This window comes from Nerophis lumbriciformis, linkage group LG20, assembly GCF_033978685.3.
Source record: "Nerophis lumbriciformis linkage group LG20, RoL_Nlum_v2.1, whole genome shotgun sequence".
In the NCBI taxonomy this organism is placed as follows: Eukaryota; Metazoa; Chordata; class Actinopteri; order Syngnathiformes; family Syngnathidae; genus Nerophis; species Nerophis lumbriciformis.
In genome coordinates this window covers 23,797,501-23,817,739 of record NC_084567.2, presented here as the reverse complement: position 1 = coordinate 23,817,739, position 20,239 = coordinate 23,797,501, and the positions used below count along the sequence as shown (strand labels likewise).

The 20,239-nt window shown below is 40.1% G+C and overlaps 1 protein-coding gene across 1 annotated transcript in view; it reads right to left on the bottom strand.

Moving 5' to 3' along the window:
* Nucleotides 1-20,239, bottom strand: part of ptpa (protein phosphatase 2 phosphatase activator) — a 101,142-nt gene that overhangs the window by 48,193 nt on the left and 32,710 nt on the right. Inside the window, exons 7-8 of the mRNA XM_061980612.2 lie at nucleotides 14,629-14,753; nucleotides 7,076-7,176 (exon numbers count right to left, since the gene is read on the bottom strand). Of these exons, the coding sequence (XP_061836596.1) occupies nucleotides 7,076-7,176; nucleotides 14,629-14,753 (226 nt within the window). The remainder of the gene's footprint in view (nucleotides 1-7,075; nucleotides 7,177-14,628; nucleotides 14,754-20,239) is intronic.

The window sequence follows — 20,239 nt, the reverse complement described above, 5'->3', positions numbered from 1 at the left end:
ACCCTAGCTTCCCTGGCCTGCTGACAAGAGGGTATGTCTCCAGAATATATTAATTGATGAAAACTGGGCTGTCTGCACTCTCAAAGTGCATGTTGTTGCCAAATGTATTTCATATGCTGTAAACCTAGTTCATAGTTGTTAGTTTCCTTTAATGCCAAACAAACACATAGCAATCGTTGGTTAGAAGGCGATCGCCGAATTTGTCCTCGCTTTCTCCCGTGTCGCTGGCTGTCGTGTCGTTTTCGTCGGTTTCGCTTGCATACGGTTCAAACCGATATGGCTCAATAGCTTCAGTTTCTTCTTCAATTTCGTTTTCGCTACCTGCCTCCACACTACAACCATCCGTTTCAATACATTCGTAATCTGTTGAATCGCTTAAGCCGCTGAAATCCGAGTCTGAATCCGAGCTAATGTCGCTATAGCTTGCTGTTCTTTCCGCCATGTTTGTTTGTGTTGGCTTCACTGTGAAGTCACAGGAAAATGGACGGGTGGTTAAAATCAGGCACTTTGAAGCTTTTTTTAGGGATATTGCGTGATGGGTAAAATTTTGAAAACATTTTCGAAAAATATAATAAGCCACTGGGAACTGATTTGTAATGGTTTTAACAATTCTGAAATTGTGATAATGTTCCCCTTTAAATCGTTTAAAGGAGGGTGCACGACAAATATGATGAAACACCTACGCAGTCATGGTGTGCATATTAAAGAGTGCCTTGTCTTTGATGCGCTGCGGCCTAGTACCTCTATCAGTCAGAATTAGGTGAGTAAAACAATAAATGATGTCTGTCTTTTATGTCAATATTGAGGCAGCAAACAAATGATACTAGTGCTACTGCTAATAAGTTTTGGGTTAGTTACTGAAAACCAGTAACTAGTTACAGTTACTAGTTACTTTATTTCAAAAGTAACTCAGTTACTTACAACAAAAAGTAATGCGTTACTGTGAAAAGTAACTATTTAGTTACTTCTTCTACTGTTCTTTTTTTAAAGTTCCCATTAATGCCCTTTTAGCCTTAATTTCAGTACTGTTATTGCACTGGAGAATAATACAATGTGTTGATCAACTTGACATCACTGAACTCTGCTAAGCAATGTGGTCTACATACAACACACAAAGACAAAGATATGTTTCAAAGGGCCAATTTATTTCAGGCCAGAACAAATTGACAAAACTATTTTAAATAGCTGCAACATAACATACATGAGTAACAAACAGCATAATAACAACATAGCTGTAAACCTGGCTTCACCTAAGGAAGGCACACGTAACATACACAAAGCCTAACCAGGCAGATTTGAATTGTTGTTTTGGGCAGTTGACGGGATCTTTGATCAAAGACACAACTTACATTTAACTAAAATGTTCTTTTCTTTGTGCTCGACAAAAGAAAAGAAGTGAGAATATCTCATACTTGTCAACCCTCCCGAATTTCAGCGCCTCTCCCCGTGACAACCATTCTCCCAAATTTCTCCCGATTTCCAGCCGGACTTAAGGCACGCCCCCTCCAGGTCCGTGCGGACCTGAGTGAGGACAGCCTGTCGTCACTAGTGTTCTGTGGTTACTTTTCGGTTGGCCAACGGTTTACGTTGTATTGCGCACTAGTGCCATAGCATAAACAATAACACACCTTTTCAGTGTCGTTGAATATTTTTTTGTGAAAACTATTTGCATTACGGCCGTCAAAGAAAAAATTCCATAAATTAGCAGCACCATTTTATAAGCCTGAGAATACAAACGTTAGGAAAAAAGGAGCGGACGGAATTTATGGTAATTGAATTTGGAATTGGAATTATTAAAATGTCTAAAATGTCTAACCCAATGCAGGATCTTAATGTCCTTCTTTAGCTAATTTTTTGTTGTCCTGCAGTATGTTTTGGGTAATTGCCGTGATAGAAGATCCATTGATGACTGATCTTTAGTGTTCAGACTGAGGCCACGAGGTCCTCGTCCAATCACATTCTAGTATCAGACGATTGGACTGTGAAGTTGACAATAGAATCAGACTCCTATGAATCAAATTGTCAATTATTTTACTATTTGAAGACAGCCCTAATGAGGTGTACTTTCTTAACCTTTTTCTTGTGTTAGGGTCGGCACCGGCCCGTTTTAGGTTTTTAATGCATACAAGAAACATATGCATTAGTTCATGACATCAAGACTTTTTAACTTTGTCATTTCAACAAAATTAAAACAAAAAATAAATTATTACATTTGTAGTGTTAGGGTCGCTTTTCACACAGTGATGAAAATATGACTATAAACCAATATTTAAAGCTCAAACTGAATTCATAAGTGTTCTATCAAGACATCTCGCTCCTATTCCAACCATGTGAGCTTTAGGAGTTTCATTTTGCCTCTTTTCCTCCTACAACTGCACAAAAAAAAGGAGACAGGCATGTCCAAACATCTTTGGTCAATTCAGTATTTTGTGTTGCTGACTTGCAGAGTGCATTGCAGAGGAAAGTTTCTTTTTGGTAGTTTGTATAATTAAAACGTAGTTGTCTTACATCAACAAAACTTTATAAAGTGTGTGATATGAACATTTTGATTCAAAATATGACTGCTGATTCAGGATTTTTTCAAATTACATAATTTATCATAATTTTTTAAATCCTTGAAAACGGCTCTAGAATACCGGTATATGGAGGCAGAGCCGTGAATAGAGAGAGGATGGACAACTGTTTCATAGTTGGTCCCAAACATGGCGCCCTATAGTCACATGAGAGGCTTTAGACCAATCAGAGAGAATATGGCCAGAAAATCTCTTAAATTATTGGTCAAAAGCCCATCACGTGACTACAGGGCGCCATGTTTGGGACCAACTGTGAAACACAGTTGTCCAGGAGGGTTGCATATGACGTCATATCCGTTTTTCTTCTTCGCGGCTTAATTCATACGATGGTCAAGCAACTTGAGCGTAGCATTAAAACAAGTGAGAGTGAGTGGAGAGTCTGAGCAGAAAATAATGTATTGCTATTCTGTTCTTGCATGCTCCAGTCATTCAAATAGAGAGATAGGAAAGAGCTTTCATAGAGTCCTGAAATAATTGGTTCTTAAACGTAATAAAGTTAGGAGAAAAAACAAAAGTGCGTCCAAGGAAATGGCTCTTAAAAATATAACTTTCATCATCTTGTAAAATACAATTGGACCATGCTCAAATCTGCAGCGATCACTTTGTAAAATATTTGTTTGAACAATTGATTTGTTTGAGAAACTTTCTGTGAGTCAATCAAATTTATTCTCTACTATATTAGTGGTGTTTGAGAGCAGAACTTAACGTAAACAAATTACAATAGATCGCATTAGTTTGTGTTCTTTTTGTGGTTACTATGCCTAAATATAACTACGAAAACCTGGTTGTGCAAATAAACTGATGTCATGTTAAGTCTGAGTAAATAATATTGTGATTGTTGGTCCAATACACTGTATTTTTGTTGCGAAAGTTTAGTTGTTGAGCAGAAAACCCAAGTGCTTTATTTCAGTCCGCGGACCGATTGGTACCGGGCCGCACAAGAAAAAAAAAAAAAAAAAAAAAAAAATATATATATACAGGGACGGCGTGGCGCAGTGGAAGAGTGGCCGTGCGCAACCCGAGGGTCCCTGGTTCAATCCCCACCTAGTACCAACCTCGTCATGTCCGTTGTGTCCTGAGCAAGACACTTCACCCTTGCTCCTGATGGGTGCTGGTTAGCGCCTTGCATGGCAGCTCCCTCCATCAGTGTGTGAATGGGTAAATGTGGAAGTAGTGTCAAAGCGCTTTGAGTACCTTGAAGGTAGAAAAGCGCTATACAAGTACAACCCATTTACAGTCCGTAAGCACACATGATTGTATTTCTTTATAAAAAATAAATAAATAAATAAAATAAAATAAAATAAAATAACAAATACATTTTCAAGCGTTGACCGGTCCGCAGCTACAAAAAGGTTGGGGACCACTGCTTTATTTGACATGGATGACCACATTACTGCGTCTTTGGTGATATTTGTTAGTGTTAATAAAATACCCTTAATAGCATGAATAAACTAAATGAATAAGTCTCTCGTAGGCTCATCATCATATACTGAATTTTGATATCGCTAAACATTGCTGAACAACAGGGACATCTATAGCTAAATAATGAGACTTACATATGAACTTCACACCATAAAAACAACTGCAGACATGAATTGTAGATGAGACTAAAAGTTGTAGCAGGAATTGAACTGGAAAAAAACGTATCCTTTTTCTCAGTAGGGTCACTATCACAGCAGCACGGCACTCGTCAATCAAACACGTTACTTACCGATGCACAAAATCGTCCAACATTGTCTTTTACGGATTAATGTTTAACTTGTGGAACCCTCAGATGTAAAGACATGATGTGCCTCCAATCTTTTCTTCTCTAAATAATGTAAGTTTTAAGTGAAGTGAAGTTGTGGCGAGCAGTACATCTTGGTGAACATAAATGGTTTAAGTCATTAAAAAAATATTTTTCTTAAGAGTGTATAAATCCACTCCATCCCATTTTAAGTATTTTTTTCATGATCACTTATATATTTGCCTCTAAACAGGACAGGTAAACAAACAGTAGCCTAATAGGACCCGGGACCCCTAAGTGTCCAGATGTGCCTCTAGGTCACGTGACTGCAATCCACCCTTTGACCGCTCTGGATGTAGGAGAAGGACATTACCGCCCTCTACAGGACATATATAGAATTGTGTGTTCCAGCAGTAATTGCAGTAGATGTTTGAAATAATGTTATTGATACTTAGAATATTATGACTATCATAAAAATAAAACAAATATTTTCAATATAGGTTAATAGCTTATTAATAAAGATTAACTTTATATCTAATACATCGAAAGAGTTGACTAGGTTCTACTTGCTTAAATGTCCCTTGTCATTTTTTTTAGAAATTAAACTGGTCATATTGTCAAAAAGATTGTCAGGATAAAAGAATACAATTTTAGTGGGTCTTGATTTTTTTTTAAGTGATAGAGGCCTTAAGCCTATGGTTTTACAGAGGATATGTATTGCAACAGTGACTTCAGTGTTCTGTTCACAGTTCAAGAGCTGCCGAACTGGGTTGAGTTCAGCTCTCATACCTTCCTTGAGAATGGGGTTGTTTAGTTTGTGTGGGCTAACTCTAATTTCCCTCCCAGGATCAACAATCTAGGTATGTCAAGTAAGTAACTTAGGCTGTTTACCTGTTCATCCACCAGTCAATTATGTCAAATTCCGATATATGCAAAGGGTGTACATCCATGATGGAAACGTCTGACAGGATCTATGATGTATATGTATATGCGTATGTCAAACTTAAAGAAAGTGTTTTCCAGGATGGAGACATGAATTAACGAAAGGGTTATATGTGGATAAAAAAACGGATGCCCCTTGGACCTACCAGTAGCTCCCTTTCAGAGGGGCGTGAGAGGGGCAGAAGAAGTCAAACAGGGGAGGAGGAAAAGGAGGGAAGGAGGAAGGGTGTTTGAGCGGGAAGGAGGAAAAGGATATAGCTCGCTCAACCGACACCCTGCCCTTTACTTCCCTCCCCTCCTTTTCCTCCAAACAGCAAAAACAAAGCGCACAGTTGCTGCTCTGGCACACAACCAACATAATCCATCTGCTTTCCCCTGTCTGTTATTTCCTGAACAAAAGCACATTCATCTGTGGAGCAAATATACTTTACTACTAAATGTGTTTTCTTATTGTACAGAACGAAAGCAGTGATGGACAACAAATCCAACATTATTGACATTATATTATGCATAATCAGTTTTTTAGGTATGGAACTTTTCAGAGGCATAAATATTTCCCACACGGCACACAATATGTGGGGGACAGGAAAAGTACCCCTCGCAGTAAAAAAACAAAAACAAATTCTCACAATAGTACCAAGGAGAAGCCAGAGCTAGAAAACCCCCTTACAAGCTAAGTGGTCCAAAACAGAACCACTAAGCCTTCTCATTGAAATACAAAAACGGACAGAGCCAAGTGGGTAAGATGAACGCAGTGTGCCGCCATGGGGAAACGGTGCTATATAGTGGAAGTGTTAATGCTGTACTTCAACCAATAACTTTACTCATTCAAACCCTTAAAATTATTCTTGTTGTACTTGTCTCGAAAACTAAAGGTGTTTGAATTGGGCCATTTTAGGACTGTATTTCTTTTTGTGAAAATGAAAACAATAATTAAGAAATAAGATATATAATTAGTAGGGACAAGTGACAAAACCGTAATAGCCAGACAGAAAAAATACATATATATATCTATGAGTGTTAACTTCGACAGCAGTTTTAGATTTAGTCTTGGTCATAGTCTTTTGACAAAAATGTATTTTAGTTTGTCGTATACATTTTTAGTTTACTAAATTCCTCAACATTTTAGTCAACTAAAATTATAGTAATTTTTGTCAACCAAAAAGTATATAGGATAACAAATCTTTGAAGACGTCTTGATACCACTTTTATTAAGTTTATTACAATTACTGTACAATGTAATAGTCAACTCCAAATAACTTAGAAGTGTAGTGCATGAAAATGTGTGTGCTGTTTAAGGTCATAAACAAAAACAAATACATTTTATTCTATACTGTGTGTATAACTACACTGGGTGTGTCTTGACATTTTTCACCTTCAGAGACGACGGCGATCATTGAGCTAAAAGGTACAGGACAAATGCTGGAAGGTTTGCTTGTACTTCACCTCAAAAGATGCTGAGTCAACCACCTGCAAAAAGTGCTTAAAGGTGATATTGTAAATAACTTTAATTTTCCTCAATTAATGTACGTAGGTTTAACTTGCAAACATTGGAACAAAAGTCTGAAATTGTGACAGTTGTATTGTATTGTACTGTTGATTTCTGATTTTGTTGTGCAAAATGTAAGCATTGAAGGTATAATATTGCACCTTTTTTTTGCACTTTCTCTGGGTTCTGTATTGCTACTTGTTTTGCTGTGAAAATTTGTTCCACAACTTGTGGATTTTACTTCACACTGATTAATTTGTTTCCTTACTGTTCCCAACATTTACCCTTACACATACATAAATATGCACATATAAATATAAAAACAAGAAATAGAATTTTTCTCACCTCATTTATAAATTTGATGCACTCCAGAAACATGTAATCATGGTGATGTTCATTTACCACTCTCTCATCAACAAAGTGGCGAGGGTCTAGAGTTGGGTGATCTACACGAGGAGACAGGGATGCAAGTGTATATATTTACCACCAGATGTCACAATTTTCCTTTATGTTTCCGAGCTCTGCACCACTGAGGTGATGTGGAGATATTCTTGGCACATTTACATTCCAGTGTATCACATTTCCTATACTAATGAATGCAAAAAAATAATTCCTCACAAATCTACACTCAGCACCCCCTGGTGACATAAAAAAACGCTATTTTAGCTACTTTTGCAACAAAAATAAATCCCATGTATGAAAGTAGAATACTTTGTTGCTGTGCTTGTAACTCAGAGGTTCTCTCTTAAGACACACAACTATTTTAATTTAAAAAAAAAAATCTGTAACAGACCCAGGCTTTGGGCAGTTTTGATATTTATGTGATATTTATATTGATATTTATATTTATATTATACTATAATATAATATATTTATATTATTTATATATTTATATAATATAATATATTTATATTATATATTATATTTATATTTATATTATAATATAATATATTTATATTGATATTTATATTTATTACCAACACCGAGCCTGGTCCTCCAAACCCGAAATCTCGGGTGAACAAATGTGATCTATAAAGATGGGTTATCAATCTAAATATCTATAGTATTGTTACCAAGATGGATATTGGTATTGGACTGACTGTCGCGTGGTGGGCATCAATACTTTTGTTGCATTTTCTCTTCTATACGTTCAGCAAATCACTTATTCCTTACAGAATTTATGCAAGCAAATGATCTCTTCCAGTTTGTACCTTTAAGTCTGGGCAAACAGCGCACCTCTCTCTGCTGCTTGCTCAGGCTCGCTCTGCCCCTCCCCTTCCTGCTTCACTGAATACTGACACTATTTTTCCACAAACATCTGCTTGTAATGTCAGTTATTTTTTTAATTTTACATTTTAAAGTTAATAATTTTGTTATATTGTTACTTTTTTTGTTATTTTGCAATATTGGCTTTTTTCTCAAACAATTGTGTCTAGTAGAAGAGAATAAGGGGATATTTGTTAATTCATGTTCTGTTACATAATTTCTGATTGTTGCATATAGTAATACAAACATTTATATGTATCCTGTGTTGTGATAACTATCATCTAGAGGCAAATTCAGAATTAAAAAATTATTCAATGATCATGACCAAAAGTTCCAGTCCTACCGCGACCCAAAGAGGGACAAATGGAGACAGCATAAACACAGACTTTATAATCTACTGGGCGGTCTTGAAGTGGCACGTTATCACCAAAGTAGCCATAATACTTTTATTTAGCTTCTTCGTTGACTACTTTCTGTTGCACGTCACAATTCATGGAGAGACGACTCAGGAGGCGTCCGTGTTCCCCACAGATATGAAGAGATTTACTTTCAAATATAAACGCGTTTAATATTTACGATTGCTGACACTGACTTGTTTTGGAACCAATTATAAGACAACGTCACTCCAAAAAGAGAACTGCACTTTTTTCCGGAATTTTGTCTATCGTTCACAATCATTATGAGACAAGAGGATCGATGCATTATTTTTTATGCATTCTAACTCGTAAATAAATGTAAATAATAGTCTGCTTACAATGGAGTAAACAGGAGGTCCTCTTATCCACCTACAAAGCCCTCTAAATAACCATCCAAAAAGTGCCAACAATACTCCATTTACATTTCATAACCTGAATTTTAACCATGTATAAGTGAGATTGTTATTATAAGCACGAACGCAGACTAACTATTTTTTGTGACGCATTGTCAGAGAGAACTATCTAGCTTGTTGCTGCCATAAAGACACCATGAGCTGGTGAACTACAAACCCCGTTTCCATATGAGTTGGGAAATTGTGTTAGATGTAAATATAAACGGAATACAATGATTTGCAAATCCTTTTCAACTCAATTGAATGCACTACAAAGACAAGATATTTGATGTTCAAACTCATAAACTTTATTTTTTTTTTTGCAAATAATAATTAACTTAGAATTTCATGGCTGCAACACGCGCCAAAGTAGTTGGGAAATGGCATGTTCACCACTGTGTTACATCACCTTTTCTTTTAACAACACTCAATAAACGATTGGGAACTGAGGAAACTAATTATTGAAGCTTTGAAAGTGGAATTCTTTCCCATTCTTGTTTTATGTAGAGCTTCAGTCGTTCAGCAGTCCGGGGTCTCTGCTGTCGTATTTAACGCCTCATAATGCGCCACACATTTTCGATGGGGGACAGGTCTGGACTGCAGGCAGAACCAGGAAAGTACCCGCATTCTTTTTTTACGAAGCCACGCTGTTGTAACACGTGCTGAAAGTGGCTTGGCATTGTCTTGCTGTCATAAGCAGGGGCGTCCATGAAAAATACGGCGCTTAGATGGCAGCATATGTTGTTCCAAAACTTGTATGTACCTTTCAGCATTAATGGTGCCTTCACAGATGTGTAAGTTACCCATGCCTTGGGCACTAATGCACCCCCATACCATCACAGATGCTGGCTTTTGAACTTTGCGTCGATAACAGTCTGGATGGTTCGCTTCCCCTTTGGTCCAGATGACACGATGTCGAATATTTCCAAAAACAATTTGAAATGTGGACTCGTCAGACCACAGAACACTTTTCCACTTTGCATGAGTCCATCTTAAATGATCTCGGGCCCAGAGAAGCTGGCGGCGTTTCTGGATGTTGTTGATAAATGGCTTTCGCTTTGCATAGTCGAGCTTTAACTTGCACTTACAGATGTAGCGACCAACTGTATTTAGTGACAGTGGTTTTCTGAAGTGTTCCTGAGCCCATGTGGTGATATCCTTTAGAGCAGGGGTAGGGAACCTAAGGCTCTCGAGCCAGATGTGGCTCTTTTGATGAATGCATCTGGCTCTCAGATAAATCTTAGCTGACATTGCTTAACACGTTAAGTAATGAATAATTCCGCTGGTAATCACAGTGTTAAAAATAACGTTCAAAATATTCTCATGCATTTTAATCCATCCATCCGTTTTTAACAGCACCTATTCAAGAATTCGCATTAATGGTAAGAAGTATTTTATTTATTATTGGTTAGCTTCAGAATAACAATGTTATTAAAAAGAATAAGATACGTATTATACTCAAAAAATGTTGGTCTTACTTAAAAATGCACGCAATTAGTATTACATGGCTCTCACAAAAATAAATTTAAAAATATTTGGCTTTCATGGCTCTCTCAGCCAAAAAGGTTCCCGACCCCTGCTTTAGAGATTGATGTCGGTTTTTGATACAGTGCCGTCTGAGGGATCGAAGGTCACGGTCATTCAATGTTGGTTTCCGGCCATGCCGCTTACGTGGGGTGATTTTTCCATTTCTATTCTCTGAACCTTTTGATGATATTATGGACCGTAGATGTTGAAATCCCTAAATTTCTTATATTGCACTTTGAGAAACGTTGTTGTTGAAACTGTTTGACTATTTGCTCACGCAGTTTTGGACAAAGGGGTGTACCTCGCCCCATCATTTCTTGTGAAAGACTGAGCATTTTTTGGGAAGCTGTTTTTATACCCAATCATGGCACCCACCTGTTCCCAATTAGCCTGCACACCTGTGGGATGTTCCAAATAAGTGTTTGATGAGCATTTCTCAACTTTATCAGTATTTATTGCCACCTTTCCCAACTTCTTTGTCACATATTGCTGGCATCAAATTCTAAAGTTAATGATTATTTGCAAAAAAAAAAATGTTTATCAGTTTGAACATCAAATATGTTGTCTTTGTAGCATATTCAACTGAATATGGGTTGAAAATGACTTGCAAATCATTGTATTCCGTTTATATTCACATTCAACACAATTTCCCAACTCATATGGAAACGGGGGTTTGTATTTTCTTGCCTTGGAGCTAGTGAAAGTTTATCCTACACTGACCAAAAATATAAACGCAGCACTTTGGTTTTTGCTTCCATTTTTCATGAGTTGTACTCAAAGATGTAAAACTTTTACTACACTTGGAGAACAACAAAGCTTTTTTATTAGACTTTATCTTTATTAGTCAAATTTCTTTGTGTTTTATATTGATATCAAAAAGTAAACACCATGTTGTGGATTTGTTCATTTCACAAAGTTACTTTGAAAACCATTCTTGTGACAAAGCACTTTGTTAATGTTTTATTGTGTATAATTAATTCCTAAACAACATATTTTTGATCAAACTCTTAACGGATCTGTTGTGATACAGCATCTACATCTACAAATAAATGTACACAACTTAAAAAAATACTTATATTAAAATATAAATAAAGGCATCATGTAATGTGAAAAGGGTGACATGTTGATACTATTAATGAACATAAAGACGAATATTTGCCTTTAAATATATGGATTAAGTTTATAGCCTTATTAGAATATTGATTAAAAAAATTATCCTAATCATTATTTTGGCCATAACCGTGTGGCCCTATGTGTAAGACTAGATCTCATACATAATGAACACACTATTTTTATTCATATTGACAAAAAGAGAAGTTACGTCTTATGGCCATCAGGTGCAATCTTGCAAAATTCTTAAAGTTTTTGTTTATCTCTTATGTCCACAAGGTGCTATCTTGCACAATTTACACATTTATTTTTACATATTTATGTTATTTTATTTTTGCCATATTACTTTGTTTATAACGCTTGTGTTGATTTCATGTGCACATTCAATTTTTACTTGAGGTACAAGTACAGTGTTGTTATATACAGTAATGTTTCTTCTTCAAAGGAAATCATTTTGAATGTGTCGTTTCTGTTTTTTTGTTTTATTAATAAAACTTGGTTAAAAGATTTCAGTATAACTACTTTTAGAAAATGTTTGCACATTTAAAAATACCGCGATGATAATGATAATGATAACCGTGATAAATTTGGTCACAATAACCGTGATAAGAACTTTTCATACCGTGACATCCATATAATGGATAATTGTAACATAATTGTTTCGTCTAACAAATTGATAACAAAAACAACCCGGCATGACTTTTTTTCTTACATTTTCAACTGTTTAACACATCCCATCATTAACGTTAATCTGTATAAACAACATGGGCGCAGCTATTTTGGAAGCGTGTGTCAAAGGTTAACCGACAATGAGAACAACCGTGTTGTTCTGCGATTTTCCGAGAGATACACTAGTTGCATCAGGGTCTGGAAGGACGTCAGGTGTTCGGTGAATTTAGGTCAGGCAGCTCTCTAAATACCAAGTAAGGAACGAATCAAAAAAAGAAAACATGAACAATTACAGGCTGTTGGGAAAAAATGTAGCAAGCTACATAACTTCTTTAGGTAGGTTAGTTTCATAGTTTAAATGGAGTGCTAAATTAGTTGATCGTTTGCCCTCAAAACTCAGCAGTTCTAGACCTGTCAATATTGTTCATCTGCTGTATCGCCTCGGCTCCTCAAAGCTATTCTAGATTATAAACAATGCCACTCATCTAAATATTAGGAGGATTTAGCCTTCAATCTAGAGGTTGTTCATCTGTGTCATTCAATGTATACACACACAACCGAAGACATTGTCTGCAGGGAGACTATTCCTTGTAAACCCTTCATGTGCATCTTGATTAAGTTTTCATATAAACGGGAAGATATGCACATCCTAACAGTCGTCACCGATCTAAGAGCAGATATTGTACAGTAAGATACTGTTTTATTATGTTTGTATTTCTTGTTTAGCACTTAGCAATACTGCTACACGATGTTTAGTGTTTCACTAAAGCTGGATCTGTTTAGCAGAGCTTCTAAAACTTGGAGCTCATTATCCTTATATTCAGGATCAACAATATATAAGTTTATGGATCAGAATTTTTCCCAAAGTAATTGTTGGCTCTTACAAAGTCTGCATGATTTTCACTGTTGTTTGTGATGAAGGGATTTGCGGTTTCCTAGCTCTACGTCACGCGATGACGTGTCTGGCTTGCTCATTATTTCTCAAAATGGCTCGGGAATTTCCGTGAGATTGATACTATTTGATCATATCTATTTACTCGCTAACTTTGTAAGTCTTTCAGTGTCATACATCAGATATATGTGATAATAGCTTCAATATAGAAGCAACTTGTTTTTCCACTCTACTGGTACTTTAAAATGAGCAAATTACAAAAATATTACATGTTGTTATGAATGTGCCTGTTACTACAATACATACATGCTAAAGCCTGGAATATGCTCTTGCTTAGCTTGCGTAGGCAACGCCATTGTGCCCCATCCCCCCGTGTACCGTGCTGCAAGGCTTGCATGCACCGCCAAAAAATCCTAGGTTCGCGTTGCCGGCGACGCAGAACGCAGAGCTGTGATTGGTCACTTTTTGCCAAGGAGGGTCCCTTATTACAGGCGAGCAGAGTTTTTGCTTGAAGTGATATATAACAGTGATTAAACATTTGCATGAAAACTGATGTGTACTTAATATCCCAATGAGCTCTAAAAATAATTACTAAAGGTGTCGTTATTCAGGTTATTGTGTTGTTGCGTCCAGAAGAAATCACAAAGTATGACACTCTTTTCATCTTTCATTGTCAATCTTGTTCTATCAACAGGTTCAATTCTGACAAATTAACATTAACACCAGCATATCCTTAACTTACAATAGTTATTTAACAGTTTTATTTACATGATAGCTCTCTCTCGTCCCATGTCCCGAATGGTCTAATAGCGTTGCAAATAACAATAGCATCCTCTGCCGCGACTCGTTAAGAAGTTGCACAGTCCATCTTCACGAAGGTATTTTCCTCTGGTTTATAAGTAAAACGTCCATTTATTAATCACATGTGTTAACCTTGACAAAGTAAACTGATGATTCTGAATGATTAGTTCCACTGTAGACAAAGATGTCGATGTTGTTGTCGTCTATCGTCACTCTCCATAAGAAGGAAACAGTATTTAGTCAAAAATAGCTGCAGCTGGTCCTTCTGGGGACACTGCCCCTTAGGGTTTTGGAAGAGAATTACAAGTCTGGCGCTACACCCCAAAGAAGAACTATCAATCAAACAAGACCTGGTCAGAGGGGACGCAATCTGCGTAACGCAAGAGTATACACCAGGCTTTACAGCATGTATATAAAACGTTCATGGAGGTGTTTGGATGTTTTTTTAAGTGCTTTATAGGCGGAATAGAGTGACTCCCATAGGCTCCATTGCAACCTGACTTTAGATCACATTTATTTACTACCGGTAGTTAGAATGCATAAAAAAAATAAAAAACAAAAAAAGTGCAGTTCCCTTTTAACACACCTCAGACTACAATCCGACAATCTTTAAGACATAAGATAATCGAGCGTTTGCTGTCTTTGGTTGGAAGGGGGAAAATCGGGACAAAAACAGCGCGACTGTCTTTAAGTGTGTACCCCGCTTCAGTTCTTCCTTAGATCGTTCCTTATCTTTTTGGCGTGGTCAGCCCAAGATATATAATAGTGACAGAAACAAAACTGCATGGTTTTTAAAAGGGTTTGAGAGATTTTCAAGTTTCTTACCAACAAATTGCGCACTGCCCCATATGAAAGGCAGAAACTGAAAGTCATCGAGGCCCCATACACCTTGGCTTCCAGCCGGTTCCATTCTGTAGGTCCTCTGAAGTTTCCGCATCACAGAAAGATACCTTAAAAAAACATGACCTTGATTTAAAATGTTAAATGTTAATCAACTAAAATGTGTAGTTTTTAGCACTTCTATAGTGTCAACTGGCAGATATGATTTTCAACTATGCGCTACTTTATTATTTAGTATTAGAAATGTCAACAGCGGAGAAAGCATGTGCATTTATGAGCCAGTCTGCCCCACAACAAGAGGATGGAGAAAAAGAAGGAGCTTATTGACTACTTTGTCAGACTACGATAGTGGACTGGCGCAAAGTTCTTTGCGTAAATCTTAAGCTTATATGGAGAAATCCGCTGACGCCACACTGGGGAAAAAAATGTTGCAACTTGGGCAAATTCCATACATATTTTTTGGTGGAAATATGAAGGAAGGAAAGATAGTTTTATAAATATCTCTGCCATGTTTCCATGTTTTGATTTCACATTTTCTGGACTTAAGCAGATCCACAATACACAAAAAAGGTACCACTAGGTAGGAAAAGTTGGTTTTGCATAATAGGTCCTCTTACCTAAGCAGTACAAACAAAATAAATACCGATCTGTACCCAATTTGTAATTTCCCTAAATATAACAGTCCAGAGTTTCATACTTTGCACTTTAATTTGTTCTTTAACAATTTTTATGTCACAAATGTGCAGCTTCCCAATTGTATAGTTGTCTTTGTGGAAAAGCATGAATTAGGCCACAAGCGAAAAAAGTGTGTCTAAATTTCTAAATGGTAAGATGTTCTAACAGTCATTTAAAGGGGCTCTAATATGCAAAACCAACTTTTCTAACCTGATGGTACCTGCTTATGTGTATTTGGGATGTGCATAAGTCCTGAAAATGTGAAATCAAACAGTGAAGAAATTGCAGAGATATTTATAAAACAATCTTGTTTTCCTTCATACTTCCTCCAAACAGTCCTTTTGGAATTTATCAGTCCTTTGATGTTATTTAATGTTCAAGCATTTGTAGTCCAAACAATTAAATGTCCATGGAACGACACAAAGGCCAAAAATGCTCTGTTGTTGTTTTACCCAGCACAAGTCAATATACAAACTTTCAGCCTCATGTGAGTTAAGAAAGTACCTTACTTTTATGATTAGTGGTAATGCACCTTCAATTCAGAGGAAGTCTCTTTTCGTGTGTGCAAAGCACTTCAAATAGTCGTGCTTCAGAAACCTGTGCCAGTGTGAATAAAGATTTACCAATAAACTACTTTTAATAACGGGCTCAGTGACTACTATTTATGGCAATGGAGGAGACAATGAAACGGTAAGTCATAACAGTAGGTTAGAAATGTTGTTAAAGATACTTTTGAAATGTTAACTCAGTTTGTTGCGTAACTAGCTTAGCCTTATAATGTAGGACAACTGCGTCATCGTCCTCCGGCAAAATAATGAATCCATCCATCCATTTTCTACCTTGATTCTCCTAAAAACTACTTCTAATTGGATCAGTGCCTACTGTGTTTGGCAATGGACGTGTAAGTTATATAATCTGTTATTACGTTTGCAATATCAAATGTAGCGTAGATGATAGCTTTTAGCCTCTATTGTTTAAAACTCGAAGCAGCCGAGCAGCGAGTTCTTTACATGATAAAGAATAGTGAAGCCTTTTATTGTCAGTATACATTTGTATATATCCAGGATCTAGCATTAGAAAGTTACAGACTCAGTAGAAGTTTAATTATTGCACATGTAATATGTCACTATATTGATGATTAGGGACCTGATCTAGTAAACGTTTGCATGTATGAAAACACATGCAAACTTGATAGAGCATGCAAAGCTGATGTCCTAAACATGTGTGCAGAGGGATGCGTATCTTTAGTAGCAGAATCAGGTGCGCAATACATCCATGTCTGTCTTCAAGAATATGCAGAATATATCCATCCATCCATCCATCCATCTTCTTCCGCTTATCCGAGGTCGGGTCGCGGGGGCAGCAGTCTAAGCAGGGAAGCCCAGACTTCCCTCTCCCCAGCCACTTCATCCAGCTCCTCCCGGGGGACCCCGAGGCGTTCCCAGGCCAGCCGGGAGACATAGTCTTCCCAACGTGTCCTGGGTCTTCCCTGCGGCCTCCTACCGGTCGGACGTGCCCTAAACACCTCCCTAGGGAGGCATTCGGGTGGCATCCTGACCAGATGCCCGAACCACCTCATCTGGCTCCTCTCGATGTGGAGGAGCAGCGGCTTTACTTTGAGCTCCTCCCGGATGGCAGAGCTTCTCACCCTATCTCTAAGGGAGAGCCCGCTACCCGGCGGAGGAAACTCATTTCGGCCGCTTGTACCCGTGATCTTGTCCTTTCGGCCATAACCCAAAGCTCATGACCATAGGTGAGGATGGGAACGTAGATCGACCGGTAAATTGAGAGCTTTGCCTTCCGGCTCAGCTCCTTCTTCACCACAACAGACCGATACAGCGTCCGCATTACTGAAGACGCCGCACCGATCCGCCTGTCGATCTCACGATTCACTCTTCCCTCACTCGTGAACAAGACTCCGAGGTACTTGAACTCCTCCACTTGGGGCAAGATCTCCTCCCCAACCCGGAGATGGCACTCCACCCTTTTCCGGGCGAGAACCATGGACTCGGACTTGGAGGTGCTGATTCTCATCCCAGTCGCTTCACACTCAGCTGCGAACCGATCCAGTGAGAGCTGAAGATCCTGGCCAGATGAAGCCATCAGGACCACATCATCTGCAAAAAGCAGAGACCTAATCCTGCAGCCACCAAACCAGATCCCCTCAACGCCTTGACTGCGCCTAGAAATTCTGTCCATAAAAGTTATGAACAGAATCGGTGACAAAGGGCAGCCTTGGCGGAGTCCAACCCTCACTGGAAACGTGTCCGACTTACTACCGGCAATGCGGACCAAGCTCTGGCACTGATCATACAGGGAGCGGACTGCCACAATCAGACAGTCCGATACCCCATACTCTCTGAGCACTCCCCACAGGACTTCCCGAGGGACACGGTCGAATGCCTTCTCCAAGTCCACAAAACACATGTAGACTGGTTGGGCAAACTCCCATGCACCCTCAAGGACCCTGCCGAGAGTATAGAGCTGGTCCACAGTTCCACGACCAGGACGAAAACCACACTGTTCCTCCTGAATCCGAGGTTCGACTATCCGGCGTAGCCTCCTCTCCAGTACACCTGAATAGACCTTACCGGGAAGGCTGAGGAGTGTGATCCCACGATAGTTAGAACACACCCTCCGGTTCCCCTTCTTAAAGAGAGGAACCACCACCCCGGTCTGCCAATCCAGTGGTACCGCCCCCGATGTCCACGCGATGCTGCAGAGTCTTGTCAACCAAGACAGCCCCACAGCATCCAGAGCCTTAAGGAATTCCGGGCGGATCTCATCTACCCCAGGAGCCTTGCCACCGAGGAGCTTTTTAACTACCTCAGCAACCTCAGCCCCAGAAATAGGAGAGCCCACCACAGACTCCCCAGGCACTGCTTCCTCATAGGAAGACGTGTTGGTGGGATTGAGGAGGTCTTCGAAGTATTCCCTCCACCGATCCACAACATCCGCAGTCGAGATCAGCAGAACACCATCCTCGCCATACACGGTGTTGATAGTGCACTGCTTCCCCTTCCTGAGGCGGCGAATGGTGGTCCAGAATTGCTTCGAAGCCGTCCGGAAGTCGTTTTCCATGGCCTCACCGAACTCCTCCCATGTCCGAGTTTTTGCCTCTGCGACCGCTGAAGCCGCACACCGCTTGGCCTGTCGGTACCTGTCCGCTGCCTCAGGAGTCCTATGAGCCAAAAGAACCCGATAGGACTCCTTCTTCAGCTTGACGGCATCCCTCACCGCCGGTGTCCACCAACGGGTTCTAGGATTACCGCCACGACAAGCACCAACTACCTTGCGGCCAAAGCTCCAATCAGCCGCCTCGACAATAGAGGCGCGGAACATGGTCCATTCGGACTCAATGTCCAGCACCTCCCTCGTGACATGTTCAAAGTTCTTCCGGAGGTGGGAATTGAAACTCTCTCTGACAGGAGACTCTGCCAGACGTTCCCAGCAAACCCTCACAATGCGTTTGGGCCTGCCAGGTCTGTCCGGCATCCTCCCTCACCATCGCAGCCAACTCACCACCAGGTGGTGATTGGTAGAAAGCTCCGCCCCTCTCTTCACCCGAGTGTCCAAAACATGAGGCCGCAAATCCGATGACACAACTACAAAGTCGATCATGGAACTGCGGCCTAGGGTGTCCTGGTGCCAAGTGCACATATGGACACCCTTATGTTTGAACATGGTGTTCGTTATGGATAATCTGTGACGGGCACAAAAGTCCAATAACAAAACACCGCTCGGGTTCAGATCCGGGCAGCCATTCTTCCCAATCACGCCTCTCCAGGTTTCACTGTCGCTGCCAACATGAGCATTGAAGTCCCCCAGTAGAACGAGGGAATCACCCGGGGGAGCACTCTCAAGTACTCCCTCGAGTGAATCCAAAAAGGGTGGGTACTCTGAGCTGCGGTTTGGCGCGTAAGCGCAAACCACAGTCAGGACCCGTTCCCCCACCCGAAGGCGAAGGGAAGCTACCCTCTCGTCCACCGGGTTGAACTCCAATGTACAGGCTCTGAGCCGGGGGGAAACAAGAATTGCCACCCCAGCCCGTCGCCTCTCACTGCCGGCAACGCCAGAGTGGAAAAGAGTCCATCCCTTCTCGAGAGAACTGGTTCCAGAGCCCTTGCTGTGCGTCGAAGTGAGTCCGACTATATCTAGTCGGAACTTCTCCACCTCGCGCACTAGCTCAGGCTCCTTCCCCCCCAGCGAGGTGACGTTCCACGTCCCAAGAGCTAGCTTCTGTAGCCGAGGATCGGACCGCCAAGTGCCCTGCCCTCGGCTGCCGCCCAGCTCACATCGCACCCGACCTCTATGACCCCTGCTATGGGTGGTGAGCCCATTGGAGGGGGGACCCACGTTGCCTCTTCGGGCTGTGCCCGGCCGGGCCCCATGGGGACAGGCCCGGCCACCAGGCGCTCGCCATCGTGCCCCACCTCCGGGCCTGGCTCCAGAGGGGGGCCCCGGTGACCCGCGTCCGGGCAAGGGAAATCTGGGTTCCTTAGTCGTTTTCTTCATAGAGGTCTTCGAGCTGCTCTTTGTCTGATCCCTCACCTAGGACCAGTTTGTCTTGGGAGACCCTACCAGGGGGCATCAAGCCCCCGGACAACATAGCTCCTAGGATCATTGGGACACGCAAACTCCTCTACCACGTTAAGGTGGCAGCTCAGAGAGGAGAATGCAGAATATACTCTGATCATAATAATGCCAACAATATTGGAAGGAGAACATGCATTCAGCATGTGCAATGTGATTTATGAAGGCTTATCACTGTACTGTGGGCGCTATTTTGTGTTTTTATTTAGCATGTCTGAAAACTCCATGCAAACTGACAGTGAGGTGATCGTGCAGCAAAAAACAGACGATGGACAGAGAATCCTCAATCCTACTTGTGTGTATCAACATATTTGGACTGTCATAAATA